This window comes from Physeter macrocephalus, chromosome 8 (assembly GCF_002837175.3).
Source record: "Physeter macrocephalus isolate SW-GA chromosome 8, ASM283717v5, whole genome shotgun sequence".
NCBI lineage: Eukaryota > Metazoa > Chordata > Mammalia > Artiodactyla > Physeteridae > Physeter > Physeter macrocephalus.
The window spans coordinates 73,348,636-73,365,550 of NC_041221.1; the positions used below are offsets into that span (position 1 = coordinate 73,348,636).

General features: G+C 42.9%; 1 protein-coding gene across 1 annotated transcript; it reads right to left on the reverse strand.

Moving 5' to 3' along the window:
* Positions 1 to 15,539: 15,539 nt before the first annotated feature.
* Positions 15,540 to 15,995, reverse strand: LOC102994586 (mpv17-like protein). The gene is given in 3 exon segments (XM_055086893.1): positions 15,540 to 15,634; positions 15,706 to 15,776; positions 15,778 to 15,995. Coding segments are annotated over 3 exon segments (384 nt in total).
* Positions 15,996 to 16,915: the final 920 nt, after the last annotated feature.

Below are 16,915 nucleotides of genomic sequence, written 5' to 3' on the forward strand. Positions count from 1 at the left end.
GGGGCGTGTGCTCCGCAGCGGGAGAGGCCACAGCAGTGAGAGGCCCGAGTACCGGAAAAAAAAAAGAAAAAAAAAAACAAAAAGAAGGACTGGATTGCTTAGGAGAGTCCAGAGGACACACCATTCATCAGGCGATCAGGAATACTCTGAGAAGTTCAGTGGCGGCAGGGGTGAGCTGGGCTTACTGATAGCAATGGGAAAATGGAACCTGGAAGTAATAGAGGCCAGGTGGCAGCACTAAACCACTGGAAGCTAGGGGACTGCAATTGCCACAATGACTGGCAATGTCAGAGGGGCAGCCAAGGGGGCTTGGCCACAGGGAATTGTGGAGATGGTCAGTGGAATATGGCCAAATAGATGAGAAGCCAAGAATACTGCTTAATAACAATCAGAAGAAGATAAGAATAGAGGAGAAGGAGATTAAAGGCAGTTACCGTGATATGAGGTCATGATCACTTGCTCGATTACTAGTCTTGAGCCAGTATTCTGATCTGGGATCCATTGACTGAAGAGGTGGCCAGATCTCCAGGAGAAACACCACAAAAACTATATGCTGTAATGAATCCCTTCCTCAAAAATACCTATGGCCATTTACTTGGGTGACTGTACACTGGAAAAGAGGAATACCCAAACATTTCAATAAGTGTTGGACACAGAGACTGAGTTAAAATTGACACTCAAAGACCCAAAATGTTATTAAACACCCCTAATGAATGGAGACCAGTTTAGTCTGGTTTACAGTGGGTTCAAATGTCCCGAGACCCGTACTTGGCAATTAGAATAACCCTTATTTTAACCCTTGCCCTGTGGATAAGAGCTTGCATAGTGAGAAGGTCAAGGGGAAGCCTCCAAAGTTAGTAAAAACACTCTCACATCCAGAGGTTTTGTTTTGGGTTTTTATTTTTATTTTTTGGAAGGAGATGTATGGTGACGATTAGTACCACCATTTAAGATCTATGGGATGCAGGGATGGTGGTTCTTATCACATTTCCGTCTAATTTACCAGTCTGAACCCTACAGATATAAGGTAGATCATGGAGAATGGCTGTAGACTACCACAAGCTCAACCAAGTAGTAGCCCTGATTACAGTGCTCTCTCAAACATAGTATCTTTGCTACAGCTGATTAATAAGGTCTCAGGTAGATGGCTATTGATTTGGCACCTGCATCCTTTCCACTCCAATCAAGAAACCGAAAGATCAGAAACAGTTTGCATTCGCATTGAACAAACAACAGTATTTATTTAATTTTGCCCCAGGGCCATGTTAAACATTCCTCCTCACTGTCATAATATAATCTGAATAGATCTGAAGCATCTAGAAACCAAGAGGGTGAAAGCAAGAATAGCTCCACTTGCCATCACTCTCAGTGACCCACACGGGGGCTTTGTACTTCCCATCCCCATAATTCTGGGCTTTGCAAGGTTAGAGGTTCTAGTCTCCAGAGAGGATACATTTTTGTCAGAGGATACATCATGTATCCCATTGTACTACAAGCTATGGTTTACACCTCAGCATTTGGAATGTCTAGTATCCAAGGATCAGCCAGTGAGAAGAGGAGTCATCATTTTGGCAGGGGTAATTGTCCTTGGTAATTTTGGCAGAGGAGGAAGGGCTACTCTGACACAATAGGGACAGAGAGGAATATGTGTGAAATGCAGTAGAGCCAACTGGGCACCTTTTAGGAGTCTTTGCTCAGTGGTACTGGGGGCTCAGACCCTTTAGGAATGAGAGATTGGGGTCTACCATTGGGTAAGCCGTCTAGACCTGCCCGGGCGACACTGAAGGTGAGGGAGATTTAGAAGGGATAGTGGAGGACGGAGGCAATGACCAACTGCAGAGAAAGGGCTATACTTTACCCAACTAACCTCTTCTAATTTTCTCCTCTAGAGGAGATGCCAGTGGGAGGTGGGGAGATGCTGCTTGCTGAACACGTGTAGAAAAATGGAACTGTGTGGACATGGCAGCCATGGAAGTCTCCCTTCAAGAGAAGTTGCTCTAAGGAGAGTAGATCATGGGCAGCTTCCTGCTGTGTGCCTTTGGATCTAACGCAGCATTCATGCTGAGGCCTTGCTTTCTAAAGGTTGCATTTACCCAGTGGCCAAGCACGGTAAGGAGACCAGAGCCATTGTTGCCCAATATGGGACTCCTCTAATGGACAGTCTTTCCACCGGGGCTCCCTATTGACCTGGCTGGGGCTTTGTCAGAGTTTCACTGCAGTCTAAACCTCCTCCTACCCACTTCTCTTTTTTCCCTTCCTCTTAAGCAGCTATCAGTCCTGCAAAGGGGTCTGAAGGCTCCCCCTGCCCAGTTCTACTCCCTCTCCTCTGAGCAATGTTCACCAACATTTCCCTTCTGTGTGTTTTATTCTGGGTGGCATCTGCTTCTCCAAGGACCCAAAGAGGCACAGGAAGCCTCGGAAAATGGTAAATAAAATACCTCGACTAAAAAATTGAAAAAATTTTACCATCTACTGCTGGATGGAGAAGTGATTGGGAAAACATTCAGATATCCATTTTCTGGACATTTTTAGAAATTCAAGGAAACAGGAGTAACTGTCAAAGAGAAAATCTTTAGTCCAAAGCTGTTTTTGAGTGTCTCCATAATTCCAAGTTCTATTAACTTGTGTGAAAGCTCTTAATGCTTGTCAGGTCAAATTCTTGTTCTCTGCCATGATTGGGACGTTTCCCTGCCGAGTGGCAAAGGACAATAATTGAACTTGTGGTCCTGAATCTTGATTGGAAGGGGATTGGCCCAAATCTTCTCTCTCCCCAGCCTCTCTGAGATCACCAAGGCCGGCACTCCTCCTGACTTCCACAGGGAGTTGTGAAAAAGCATGAACACATTGCACTTTAGAGCTTGTCTTGATGGGCTGAGCGCATGTCCTCACCCATCTTCTTGTTACCAATCATGTGTCTGCCAGGTCAAGGAGAGTGTCTGCTAGTACCTCTTTTTTTAAGCAATTGGATGATTTGCCACTTCCACCCCATCATGTGCTTAAAAGTAAGATACAATTGTACACCGAATAGTTGAAACTAGAGCCAAACCGAAAGAGTGACATTCCCTGCCTTTGGTAGAAGAAATAGAAGCAGTGCCATATGGGAAATTGTTGAGAAAAAACTGTGGCTAAAAATAGGTCAGAAAGAGAAGCAGACTCTCGCCCTGCGATTGTAAAAGAAGCAGCAGGTGCTCTGCCTACAACAGGCCGTTTCTCATGTCTGTATTTTTTTTAACAACAGGCTTGAAGCTACTGAAAAAATTTTCACCACACTCATTTTTCTCCTCCCAAATCAATAAATGAAACGAGAAAATATCCATGACTCCGTTGAATCAAATCCTCTGTCAAAACCTGAGTCATTCCATGAATGAAGGAAACGAGAATGGATGGAAACGGCCTTCGTTCCAATGATAACGGCTGCAATGGCCGAGCGTGTGCAGTGTGCCAGGGGCTTTCCGTAGCTGCTCTCACCCCCAAGGACACTACAAGGTGAGTATACCCACTGTGCAGAGGGGATCACCAGACTCAGAGATGTCAGGGAACGTTCCCAGGTCATGAAGCTTGGACAAGGCAGAGTCCAGGCAGGTGTGTTTCCAAAGCTAGTCCATCCTCTCACCTTTTCACCTTCAGGTGAGAGAAAGATAGAGGAGGGGCAGGGAGACGCTGGGGGGAAATCATTTTCAGACCAGTGGCAATCCTGGTAGTGAAAGGAAGTCAAACCACATCATGAGTTTTACAATAGTTGGCAAAAATGAGAGCCACACTGATAACATTAGGGATACTGTAAGATCTGGGGAATAATCTTGGCAGGGAGCATTTCAAGGACAAGCAGGTAATTCTTCCTCTTCTTAACTCCTTTGCACTCCATTTGAGCGTGTCGTCTGGCCCATATTAGAGCTCAATAGGTATTTTGAACAAATAAATAAATAAATTTGTACCTCTATCAAAATAGCATTGACTTTTTGCCTTGTATTATAGGTTTTTCTACATGCTTTAAATCTTCCCTGCTGGGCAGTCAGTATCTTCGTCTCAATAGACTCTTACATTTATATAGCACTTTATAGTCAGATTTTGTGTACATCATTTTATTCAGAGCAATTCTGTGAGGTTAGAAAGACAAGCATTCTTTTCTCCATTTTGAAGACTTTGAAGCTCAGAGTACTTCAGTGATTTGCCCAAAATCATATACCTAGCAGGGAAAGTTTGAACTTGAATTAAGGATTTCTAACTTCACATCTGTTTTCTTTCAAACATGCCAAGTCCCCTTACAGAAAACTTCCCCTTGTGACTCATCAGTGCAGTTTAACACAGCCAAGCCCTACACCTTACTCGTGATCGTGTTCCATACACATCTGTTGGCTCACTTTTGTGAATGAATGACTGAATGAGGGAAGGAATAAATGAAATTCTCCATAAAATGGCCTAATGTTGTTTGCTTTGGGCAATTTGACTTTCAGATCTGGATGGAAGGTGTTCTAGAAAATTATTCTGTCTACTCACATTTCATTTAAATAAATGTCCTCCCTGATGTTCTCAAAGGAGGTAGTGTTACCGCACTTTCTACTTGAAAAATGTTTGTGTTTGGTCCTTTCAGATATCATAAATCTCTCTAATCAGTTCCTGATGGTTTGGGGGATGGCTCTGAGCAAGTATCCCATTAATTGAAAGAAGAATGTTGTCATCTGCCACAGAGATTTCTCATTATGTTTCATCAAATTCAAAACAGAGCCCTGTTTGGAATTCTGTTATGAGCAGTGTAATTACACTGCATCCTATGGTGTTTGGAAGTAGCTCTCACAATTAGCGTCTCTGTCGTGAGTGGGAAGTGATCCATGCGAAATCGGAGCTGGGCCAGATGGGTCTTGCTAAGACCCTCTCCCCTCCCCCGTCAGCTCCATTAAATTAAGCCGTCCCTATGTGTGTGCAAAAGACATAAATCAATCTTTTACTTCTGTGTATTAAAGAAAAGCATCAGCTTCCATTAATTAAAAGTCAAATGCTTCTGTTTACAGTGATCAGGGTAAAACAGACCCTTATGCCAAAGAATTCCAGAGAAGCAGATCCTGGTGAGATGCCACAGGCCTCCGCACGCAGGCTGGGCAGCAAGAGGAACTCAGATGTGAATGAGCCTGTCCTTGTCTTGGCAGGTAAGGGACAGCACCTCAGCACACCCAGGCCTCTATTTCCTTGCTGCAAAGTGGCCCCATCCTGGGGACCTGGCTGGTATTCTCCACAGCTGCACAGAACTCAGGGCCATGCCTGATGAGTGGGGGCCCCTGACATGCCAGTCACGTGTGGCAGCGTACACTTTGTCCTGAGGTCTCCAATCTCCTCCTGTGACAGTCGTTTCTAATTGTCCCTTTCACTTCAACCCCTTTCTCCTCCCACCTCTACATGCCCTTCCCCAACACACACACACACACACACACACACACACACACACACACACACACACTTCATGATCTTTTCAGGTATTTAGTGCTCTCTGGCTCTTATTCTTCCCTTCTCCCCCTTGCAGTTGTTGCTAAGTCATATATCAATCATTCACACCTTAGTAAGAAGTTTAGCCAGTGTGGCTTCCCATATATACAATATTATATATTGTATGTATGTATATTATATAAAGTATATAGAGTACATACTCCATATATTTAGTATACATATACATATATAGTATATATTAATACATATATACATATATAGTGTATATGTATGTGTGTATATATACATGTATGTACATATATATGTGTGTGTGTATATATATATATATATATATTTATAGCTTAGTTCCTCATTATGGGGAAAAAAGGTTTTGTACCTGATTAGAGAAATTTTCAGACTTCATTCTTATGTATTGATGTTCTTTTTCTGCCATAAAACAAGTGTAATAATGGATAAATTGAGGGAAATTCTTAAAGGAAAAGGAAAGGAATCCCACCTATAATCCTCAGAATTGACTGCTATAAATATTTTGGTGTATTTTTTCTTCTCTTTCCCACTTACAAATTTTGAATGTTTTTTGCTTACAATAAAGTATAGAGAATAATATAATAAACGTTCCATATGTATGCACCCAATTCAAGAAAAAGAAATTGGATATATAATTTCCTTTCTTACTCACCAGAGCTAACTAGTATCCAAAGTTTGATGTTTATTGTGTTTAGTGTTCCCATGCATTTCTTTATCCTTTACAACAAATCTATATACCTCTACACAAAATATGATATTGCTTACGTACTGTTAAGTTTCAGGTAAGTGGTATTATTCTACAACTTGCTTTTAAAGTTCTTCTAAAACTTGTGTTTTTGCTGAAATTATGTTTTGTGAAAATTAACTAGGTTATATGTTAATTTACATGTAGCTCTATTTATTCACTTTAACTGCTGTATAATATTCTAATGTAAGATGAAATATATCACAATTTATTACCCATTCTCCTGGAGATGGACATTTAGGTCATTTTTAAGTCTTCTGCTACCTCAAATAGCACTCCAGTGAATATTGCGCCATGCCTCCCAAGTACACATGTGGGAGGGTTCTCCAGGGGATAAAGCCTGGCTCTCTCAACTGTGGCCTGAGGGCTATCCCAGGGGACAGACAGGGATGCTGTGACCGACCCCTGTGGAAGGGAGAAGGCAGTGCTCTTGGGAGGAGACATGGTTGTGCTGTGATAGCCCAAATTGTCTTCTGATATTCAGAGGTCATAGCCTAGGCAGTGGACAAGTCAGGAGTTCATCATAAGGCTATTAACAATAACCTTGCAAACATCCATGTCTCCGTGTAAATTCATACCAGGCATATAGTCCACCTCATTTACCTTAGGTCTCTTATATCAAATTTTGACACAGGGCAGTGGAGCAGAAAAAGCCGCAGAACAGTCAAATAAGTAAATCTAAAGACTGAAGCTCATGAACTTTAATCAGAAGAGGGATGATGTGGCCCTCAACTGGAAACTGCTTACTCTGTTTCAGGCATGGCTCTGACAAGCTTGTTTTCATTATTTCCCAGTCCACAGTAGATTAGAGATAGAAATTTTAATGCAGGGAGACTGACAGGGGAAGACAGCAGGCAGGAAAGAATTGTAACTCCCCTACTCTGCACTCCTGTGTTTATCCTCTCACGGGCTGATGAATGAGAAAAAGAGTCAGACGTAAGAATTGGGGGCCTTTAGTGTAGGGCAAATAGTTCTTTATATACAGCTTGAAACTGAGTCATCAAGAAAAAGCCTTGAACTCTTTAGAGAAGGCTGAAAGCTTTGTGATACTTTTTCACAACATTTCCATTGAAATTTAGGTATTTGGAAATTTTAACTTTGGGACAAAATAGTACTCGATGTCTGCAGAGTTTGCAATTCAGTAAACACTCTCACAAAACTTGTCTTCACAACCAGATTGTGAGACCAGGTGGCCAAGCAAGGAAACCAAGACCCAGATAGGCTTAAATATATATACAGATATTTTAATAAATTTATTTATTTATTTTTGGCTACATTGGGTCTTCGTTGCTGCGCGTGGGCTTTCTCTAGTTATGGCAAGCAGGGGCTACTCTTCGTTGTGGTGCACGGGCTTCTCATCACGGTGGCTTCTCTTGTTGTGGAGCACGGAGGGGCTCTAGGTGCATGGGCTTCAGTAGTTGTGGCACACGGGCTCAGTAGTTGTGGCTCATGGGCTCTAGATCGCAGGCTCAGTAGTTGTGGCGCATGGGCTTAGTTGCTCTGCAACATGTGGTATCTTCCCAGACCAGGGCTCGAACCCACGTAGCCTGCATTGGCAGGCGGATTCTTAACCACTGCACCACCAGAGAAGTCCCAGGCTTAAATATATTGCCCAGGTTAGCCGTGGTTCTTCTGGCTCCTCACCTTGCATTTTTCCTGCCTGGCAATACCCCCCTTTTTTCTGGGAACCCTTCCCTGGAGAACTGGGACAGGGTGCTACAGGGTCAAAGCTAAGAACACTAATTTGACACAGGTGACTTCTCTGTGTGGTGCTTAGAACACGCATTCCAGGGATAGATAGCCTGGGTTTGACTCCTGGCTTAGCGACTCACTAGTAGTGTGACCTATCTGGGCCTCCATTTACGCATCTGTACTATGGGGATAATATCCTACCTACATCTTAGGGTTATTGGGATAGTTAAATGAGTTAATTCACATAAAGTACTTAGACAAATTCTTACTGTAGGCAGTAAGTACGATATCCCAGCCCCCAACCTATAACAGTATAGATGTGAATCGAAAGTATTTAGGAAATAAATTATGATTTGATTGTAGGAACTTGAATAGAATAACACATCCCTGCCTTCCATAGAATATTTTGCTTCTGCACTATTTTATTACTAAGTAGGTTTTGTTCTAATAGTTTTCTTATTTTTTTAGTAAAATGTTATATATATTTTAGTAAAATGTTAAACATAAAAAATGATATACTGTCAAACATAAAACATATATGTTTGAGCACCAGCAAATTGCTATAGTCTGCCTATGCTTTTGACTCATGGTGTGGTTTGGGTCCCTGTGTCTGTCAAAGTTTGGGAACAGTGTTAACGACATTTTAGTAAAATATTTTAAAATATGTAAACGGGGCTCTGCTGCACCTCCTCATCCCCAGCCCTAGTCTCAAACCTGAGGAGGAGTCCTGCTTTAGGGAAATCGAGTAACCACTTTCCAAAATTATAAAAAAATACCTTTATTTACTGCCACCAGTGCAATGTTTACCGGAAGCCACCGAATGATCCTCTCTAGTGGCAGCTGGTGTGGTTGGGTTGGCAGTTGGGAAGCTGTGAAAAACTCACACTTCGCCTTTAGCAAATAAAAATATTCACGTTATTTCATGCAAAGTCCTCCCTTTTTCTTACAATATTCTGGAATAGACTGGGAACGTCGGAAGGAAGAGTGAGCTGCTCGGTCGGAGCCGGTGAGAGCATCTTTCTCTTTGGTGCCTATTATTAAAGCAGCTCCACAGGCATTGTGCCCCTTCTCTCTCTGTTCTCTTCTGATTATATGATTATTTCCACTTACAAACATAATTGCTGTGAAATTATTATCATCATATGAATACTATTTTGCAGTCTTTGTTTTCCACGGACCATAAACCATTTAAAAATGTTTCTATAAAGTCTTCCCTTGTCTCCTTTAAAACTGCTTGAGATTTTATCTTATAAATTCACTGTAAGTTTATTTGACCCTATCACTGGGCATTTCCCAGTATTTTCCTATAAATATCTTTTTACGTGTAGTTTTCTCCTTTTTCTTTTTCTTCTTTTGAGATGTTATTTTGGGACCCTTTCCCCAGGTTAGGATTAATAGATCGAAGAATGTGAATACATTGTTGTTTTTGTCACATATCACTGTTAGGACTTCCAGAAAATGTCAACAAACATAGCTGTGGAGATGATTCTAAGAGAAAGTAAAATAGAATTTTATATTCAGCGATTCACTTATATATATATGTATATATATATATTCTTTTTTAGATTCTTTTCCCTTATAGGTTATTAAAAATATCGAGTATAGTTCCCTGTGCTATACAGTAGGTCCTTGTTGGTTATCTATTTTATATATAGTAGTGTGTATATGTTAATCCCAACCTCCTAATGTATCCCTCCCTGCTTCCCCTTTTGGTAACCATAAGTTTGTTTTCTATGTCTATGAGTCTCTTTCTGTTTTGTAAATAAGTTCACTCGTATCATTTTTTTTGGACTCCTCATACGAGCGATATCATATGATATTTGTCTTTGGCTTCACTTAGTATGATAATCTCTAGGTCCATCCATATTGCTGCAAATGGCATTATTTCATTCTTTTTTATGGCTGAGTAATATTCCATTATATATACATACCACATCTTCTTTATCCGTTCATCTGTCAATGGACAATTTTGGTTGCTTCCATGTCTTGGCTATTATCAATAGTGCTGCTATGAACACTGGGGTGCATATATCTTTTTGAATTATAGCCTCTTTCTTTAACTTTCAGGGCATCCACTAGAATCATTCCATATGTTAGCCTACTGGCCATGAAGCTTTACTACTGGTACTTTTTGGTACTTCGGGCCTCATACACCTCCCATTTATTTTTAATCATTTGGATGGGTCCTTGGTTGGGAGGGTAGATACTTTTCCCATCAGAAGAATGTGAAATGAGCTCACACGCCCAGTAATTGGCAGAATATAGACCTTTAGATTGCCAACCCTGGGGTTTATTTATTGACCCTTTCAATGAATGGGAGAAGGGGGAGGTGTCATTTTTGGAAGAGTCTGAGATTTAATTTCCCACTAGTGAATTTCATTTGAATAACAAAACACCCACATGTGTATTGCTATTGACAGTATTGAGTTGAGGGTATCTTGCTCTAAGATCTCCAGGATGTCACCACCATGCACCCAGGTAGTCACCTTCTGTTTGCTTATCCTTAAAGATAACCTCGCCATGATGGGTTTTCTTTCCTGAAGTATGTGAGAAGCATAGGTATGAATTCTTGCAGTCTATAAGTATCCCAAATTCAAGGGCATGTTGGATTTCCAAAACTACAGGTCAGATGTTTGTGACTTAAAATAATTTCCCATTAGAAAAAATTATAAAAACAACATCTCACTTCTTAATCATGTTTAATAGCTTTCAGCTATTGCTCAGGTATTCATGTGTAAATTGTTATGTGATTTCATTTGATCCTCACAATGATTTTGGGTAGGGAGTATTATTAGTCTACATTACAGATGGTGGAGTAAAAAGAGACAGAGAAACTAAGTCAGACTTTTCAAGTTCATGGAGCTGGTGAGTGGTAGAACCAGATCGCTAACCCATGTCCTTGGACTCTAAGTCCAGTATCTTTCCATGTCAACACTGTTGGCCAGGTTCCTGGTTCAACACTTAGAAGGCTGTTTTACCCACGATTATTAACACTGCAATTTAGGGAAAATGTTTGCCTCCCAATTTCAGGACTGGAGGCAGACTCTAGGATGTGAAATGATCTGTAATCTGATGTTGTGAAATCAACTATACTAAGCTTGTCTTTTGAGCCCTTGGGCTCTTTCCCTGTACCCCTGATGCTCTTTTCACTGGCCCAGCTCCAAATACACTAAATTAGATTATCCAGAATCGTTGTCCAAGAATTTGTATTTAAAAAAAAATAACCTCACGCAAAAGAAGACAAACAAAATGGAAAGGTAAACCAATTTCTTGCATAAGAAAACAGGAAGACTTAACATGAAGATGTCATTTTCTCCTACATTAACCTGTATGTTAATACCTCAAAACAATACTTCAAGGAAAAAAAAAACTGGAAGTGATTCACTGATGCTAAAGTTTGCTTGGACAAACTAACAAGCATGAGGCCAGAATTTCTGAAAAAGGAGAGCAGTAGATGCCTTGCAGGATTTTATAACATGATGTGAAGAAGCCAGCTCCTTCCATCTCGCTAGTATGGCACTTTCCTCAGATGCAGGCCAAGGTGAGCTACATACAGTCACTGTGCGTGTCTTTATCAAGTCAGCACTGAATTTTTGAGGAGACGAAAGTCTGGCTGTGAACAGAGAAAGAGTGGCCAGACATAAGAAGCATGACTTGGTTCTGAAGAACATTGGAGAGACAATGGCTTAAAAGATTTAAGAAGACACATGTAGATGAAAGTGTGTAGAAACAGGCACTCACATATTGCTGGTAGTTAATTATCCTCAGATACCATGTATAAAATATCATATATACAAGGGTCTTTATTCTTAAAAATCTATCTTCTAATCCTTCAATAATGTCATTCCCTTCTTCACTTCTGAACCTACAGGGTCTTCAAAAACTTCCAATTTTTCCAAATTTCTCAATTTTTAGGAGCAGTGAGGCCCTCTGGGGAGAACAGGATGCAGGAAGACATTTTCTTCTGTGTATTGTTTGTGAAGCACATATTTCCAAGTATTAAGTGAGCTGATCAAAGTCCTAGTTTGCTCAGACACTCACGGTGTATGGTTGTTGTCCCATATTGAATATAATTATTAAGATTTCTTCTTATAGATGTCCTGATATGGATGATAAGCTATATGATCACTCTATTTATAAGGCATCTTAGTGCAGGTGTATGATAGCTTTGCCTAGATGACTTTGCATTCCTCTCTAAGATATGGAAGAGGGTCCCCCACACCCCAAACTCCCTTGTCTTGGGTTGACTCAAGGGCTCTTGGGGACTTGGGGCTGAGACAGCCTTGAGTCCTCATAAACAAGATGGGATCCCTGAGTGTTCCATCAAATGCACCCCCGTTAAGCTGTCATTTATCCAGTTGGAACTCTGTGTGTGTGTGTGTGTGTGTGTGTGTGTGTGTGTGTGTGTGTGTGTGTGTACTCGCATAAATGGGTGTGGTAGGAACCTAATCTTTCCATGGGTCAGAAGAAAAGTAGAAATACGGAGAGAAATGCTCTTTATTACTGGAAATGCCTGATCTGTCTGTTTGCAATACAAAGGAGAGAGAGAAGAGAGAAAGGTTGAGATGGATTTAAGGCCACCATTGACTCCAGGGTCCTCTCCCTCCCCTGCCCCCAGGCACACACTTCAGTGAGAGTGGCTCTGATAGGAATGTGTTTTGGAAAAGGCAGGCTGTCTCCGAGCTGCTGTACAGCGACCAGTGACGTTGGCCGTCTCTATAGAGACGAGTCGCTTTCCTAGGAAACCTCGGTAAGCAGGAAACCCTAGCAACCGGTTGAAGGCCTTGTTTTTTTTTTAATATGAGGATTTTCTGTACTTGAATTCAAAAGACCCCTCCCTGGGAAAGCAGCCTGTGGCAGGCAGAAGAGGGCAGGCTAGTTTGCCTGGAGGCTGAGAATTTGGGAATAAGATTGGAAGGCTGTTGGTGGACCAGGGTAGGAGAGGGAGGAAGAGAGATTACTGTTTGCTATGCCAGGTTGGCTGGTTACAGCCTGAATTCATCTTCAGCCTGCTGTATGGGAGCCCACCACTGCCAATTAATCCACGAAATGATACCCCTAGGGACAAAACAAAGCTTCGATTGCCTTAGCAACCTCATCGTGGTTTTCCTTTTCACCTGGCAAATTCCAGGCATTAGTAGCAGGGAGAGATCAGGAGCTCAGGGGGTGCAAATCCGAGCACTATGCAACCCAGCGAACCTGCTTACTTGGCACAAAGTAAATGCTCCACTTAACTGACATTTAGTTCCTGCCTCTTCCCATCGAATCAGCGCAAACATCACTTCTTAAGGAAAGTCTTCGTTCTTAGTAAGAGATTGCACTGGGCTGCATGTAAAGAGAACCAACTGAGGAGTTTGACCAAATAGGGATACTTTTCACCTAAGAAGTCTGGAAGTGGGCAGTTCAGGGGGCTGCCAGCTCCATGGTGTCATTCACGTCCTAGCTCCTTTTGGCTCTCTGCTTGGCCATTTTTGGAATGTGTCCCTCCACAGTATAAGAGAGGCCCCCTCCAGTCATCATTCCAGGTAGGATGAAGGAGCAGCAAAAATTAAGGAGGAAAGAGAGGTGCCCATGTAAAGAAGCAAGACCTTTCCCAGCAGGTTTCTTGTTCCTTCTCATTGGCCAGAACTGGGTCATATGACTCTAGCCTCCAGGGAGGCTGTGATGTGTGGTTTTTTGGCTGAGCAAGTTGCCACCATAAACAAAACAGTGGTTGCGTTTTTTTGTTTTTTTGTTTTTTTTTTTTTTACTTAACTAAAATTCATTTATTTTTCATTTGCATTAAATCACATTACCCTAAAAATTTAATATACATATTTTACACATAAAATTTAAACTTAGAAATGAAGCAACTGGTGTTGCTTTTACAACCCTTTCTGCCCAAAATATGAAAAGAGTATTCTGGCTCCATGGCTCAGAGGGATAGGACGCTGATATGAGTGTTAGAAAATGAACAAATAGTTCTTCATCATGAGTAGCAGAAAGGCAATATTCAGACACGGCAGGTGTCTGCCCAACTATCGGGCCTCAGTATTGAGGTAGAGTATCAATCACATTGACCGAGTCCTTCACGAGGCAGCATCGTCAAACACTGTGATAGTCTCAGCTCCAAAATGGCTTGCAATCTTACCGGAATCCATTCTCGGTCCCCAACATTCAGAGAATTCACAACATACATATTCCATCCACTGTCAACCTAAAGTGAAAATGTAGTCAGTTCTGTTGTTGGGCCATTATCTGGCTACCTGGCTGAATTTCCATTTTCAGATTATATACAGAGGCTGTGGAGTAGGAGCGGATGACCACCTACATATTATGATTTCGGGGGGGGGGTCCCAAAAATTAACATCCAGGGTAAATCTGTAACAGTTGTGAGCTGGTGGTCATCACCCAGACAACCACACTGCATGAACCACAAACTATGAAATATTAACATACATAAACAGGGGGAAATATTCAGGGTTCTCCGAATAAACAGAACCGAAGGGCTGTGTATATATAGAGAGAAGGACATTTATTATAAGGAATTGACTCACATGATTATGGAGATAGGTCCCAAATCTGCAGGGTGAGTCAGCAAGCTGGAGACCCAGGAGGGGCGATGGTTTAGTTCCAGTCTGAGTCTGAAGGCCTGAGAACCAGGTGAGCCAATGGTGTAGCTCCCATCTGAAGGCCGACAGGCTCAAGACATAGGAAGAGCCAATGTTTCGAGTCCAACAGTAGAAGAAAAGCCAATGTCCCCGTTTGAAGGCAGTCAGGCAGTAAGAATTCTATTACTTGGGATTAGGGCAGCCTTTTTTTCTATTCAGGCCTTCAGCTGATTGGACAAGGCCCACCCACATTAGGGAAGGCAATCTGCTTGACTTAGTCTACCAATATAAATGTTACTCTCATCCAAAAACATCTTCAGAGAAACACCCAGAATAATGTTTGACCAAATATCTGGGCCCCGCATGACCCAGTCAAGTGGACACATAAAATTAACCATCACAAAGGGTAATTTAGTGGTTTGGAGAAGGCCCAACTATCACGATTCCACCCAATTCCCCCTTTTTTGTTTTGGCCATGCCACGTGGCTTGCAGGATCTTTGTTCCCTGACCAGGGATCAAACCCAGGGCCCCTGCAGTGGCAGCATGGAGTTCTAACCATTGGACTGCAGGGAATTCCCTCCACCCAATTTTTTAAAAAAATTATTTATTTAATTTATTTTATTTTTTGCTGTGTTGGATCTTGGTTGCTGTGTGCTGGCTTTCTCTAATTGCGGCGAGCGGGGGCTACTCTTTGTTGCGGTGAGCAGCCTTCTCACTGCGGTGGCTTCTCTTGTTGCGGAAAACAGGCTCTAGGCGCATGGGCTTCAGTAGCTGTGGCTCGTGGGCTCAGTAGTTGTGACTCACGGGCCCTATAGCACAGGCTCAGTAGTTGTGGCGCACGGGCTTATTTGCTCCGCGGCATGTGGGATCGTCCCGGACCAGGGCTTGAACCCGTGTCCCTTGCATTAGCAGGCGGATTCTTAACCACTGAGCCACCAGGGAAGCTGGGGAGAGGTGTGACGAGATGGTTTTCAGAGCGTATGTGCAAGTTGGGCCAGGGGCATCAAAGCCTACAAGTCATAACCATCTCCAAGAAAATACAATTTTATGGGCCTGGGGCCAAAGTAGGTAAAGATCTGGACTGTGCCCAGCTTAAGACAGAACAGCTGCCTGTACAAAAGGCCAGTACATCAGACCACTCTTATATGTATTCCAGAATTTCTGTCTCAGGTCCCAAAATATGTCAACCTTTTGCTTGAGAATACTCATACTGAAGTAGAAGGCAGAGACGTACACCGGCCCGCCGAGCGCCTGGTCGCACAGCACCTTGGCCAGGACGGCGCATGCGCTCCGGCAGGCGCAGCCACACGTAGTTGGAGTTCGCGTGGAAGGCCACGGCCACGGTGGCCACGCGCCGCGTCTGCCGCCGGTCAGCAGGGCCGCCCCGCAGCCGCTGCTGCAGTGCGTCGCCGGCTGAGAAGAGCGCGGCGTAGAGCAGCACGTTTGTGGGCCAAGGGTAGCGCAGGGCGGTGCTCAGGAGCGCCCAACACAAGCCCGCCATGCCCGTGCCCTGGGTGCCGCAGTGGTTGTGTTTTAAGGGCAGAGCTTATTTAAGAATGAGTATGGACAAACAGCTAGTGTTATCTGCTGCACCTTCCCTGATGGCCTTGTGCAGGGGTGTGCTGGAAAATGTTTAATAACCAGCCATCTGGGACAAAAAAGGTCGCTGGTTTGTCGTGCTTGCCAATTTCTGTGGTATAAATACCTGATCATGGCCAATTTCAGGCTATCGACATGATGACGCTTCCCCCCCTGGAAGTTTATAGAGAGAGACTTGAGGAGTTCCATTAAGAAGTAACACACAGCCTGGAGCCAGATACAGACAGGTCTTGGGTCTTCTCTGTTCCAAAAAGTACTGGGGGAAAAGCACTACTCCTCCTCCTCTCTGAAAATGGTCTCTGCCTCTGCTCTACTGACATGCATTAGAAATCTAGGAGCAAGGTGGAGTGTTCCTAGCTTAGTGGCTCAGCCCTACAGATCCCAGGTTTCCATGTAGCTCCTGACCCATGGGACATCTTTTAGAAAATTAACAATTGGTTGCCGCTCTATCATGAGTTAAGCTTTTGCTCAGGGTTCAGGAGCCCAGTGCTTCAGTCTCCAGCACTCAGGCAGGAATGATACTATGGGAAAACTGACAGCCTCACCCCCAACTCTCTGGAGACAGTGTAGCATAGAGACAAAGTAAAGAAGGAACATGGAGAATGGGGTAAAAAAATCACTGAGTTGTCTAGTCCCCTGGCTAGTGCACAGCTGGAGGAAGGAGAAGCTGGAATGTCTCCTGCATGTATCTCTGTGTTGTGCTCTGACCTTGTAATTCTGGCCACCCTCAAGTTTTATGAGCCCTGCATCCAAACGATTGGCTGGAAAGCTGTTCTTCATGTTCTGCTGTTAAAGCCAAATTCCCTGAGAGACGGGTTTCAG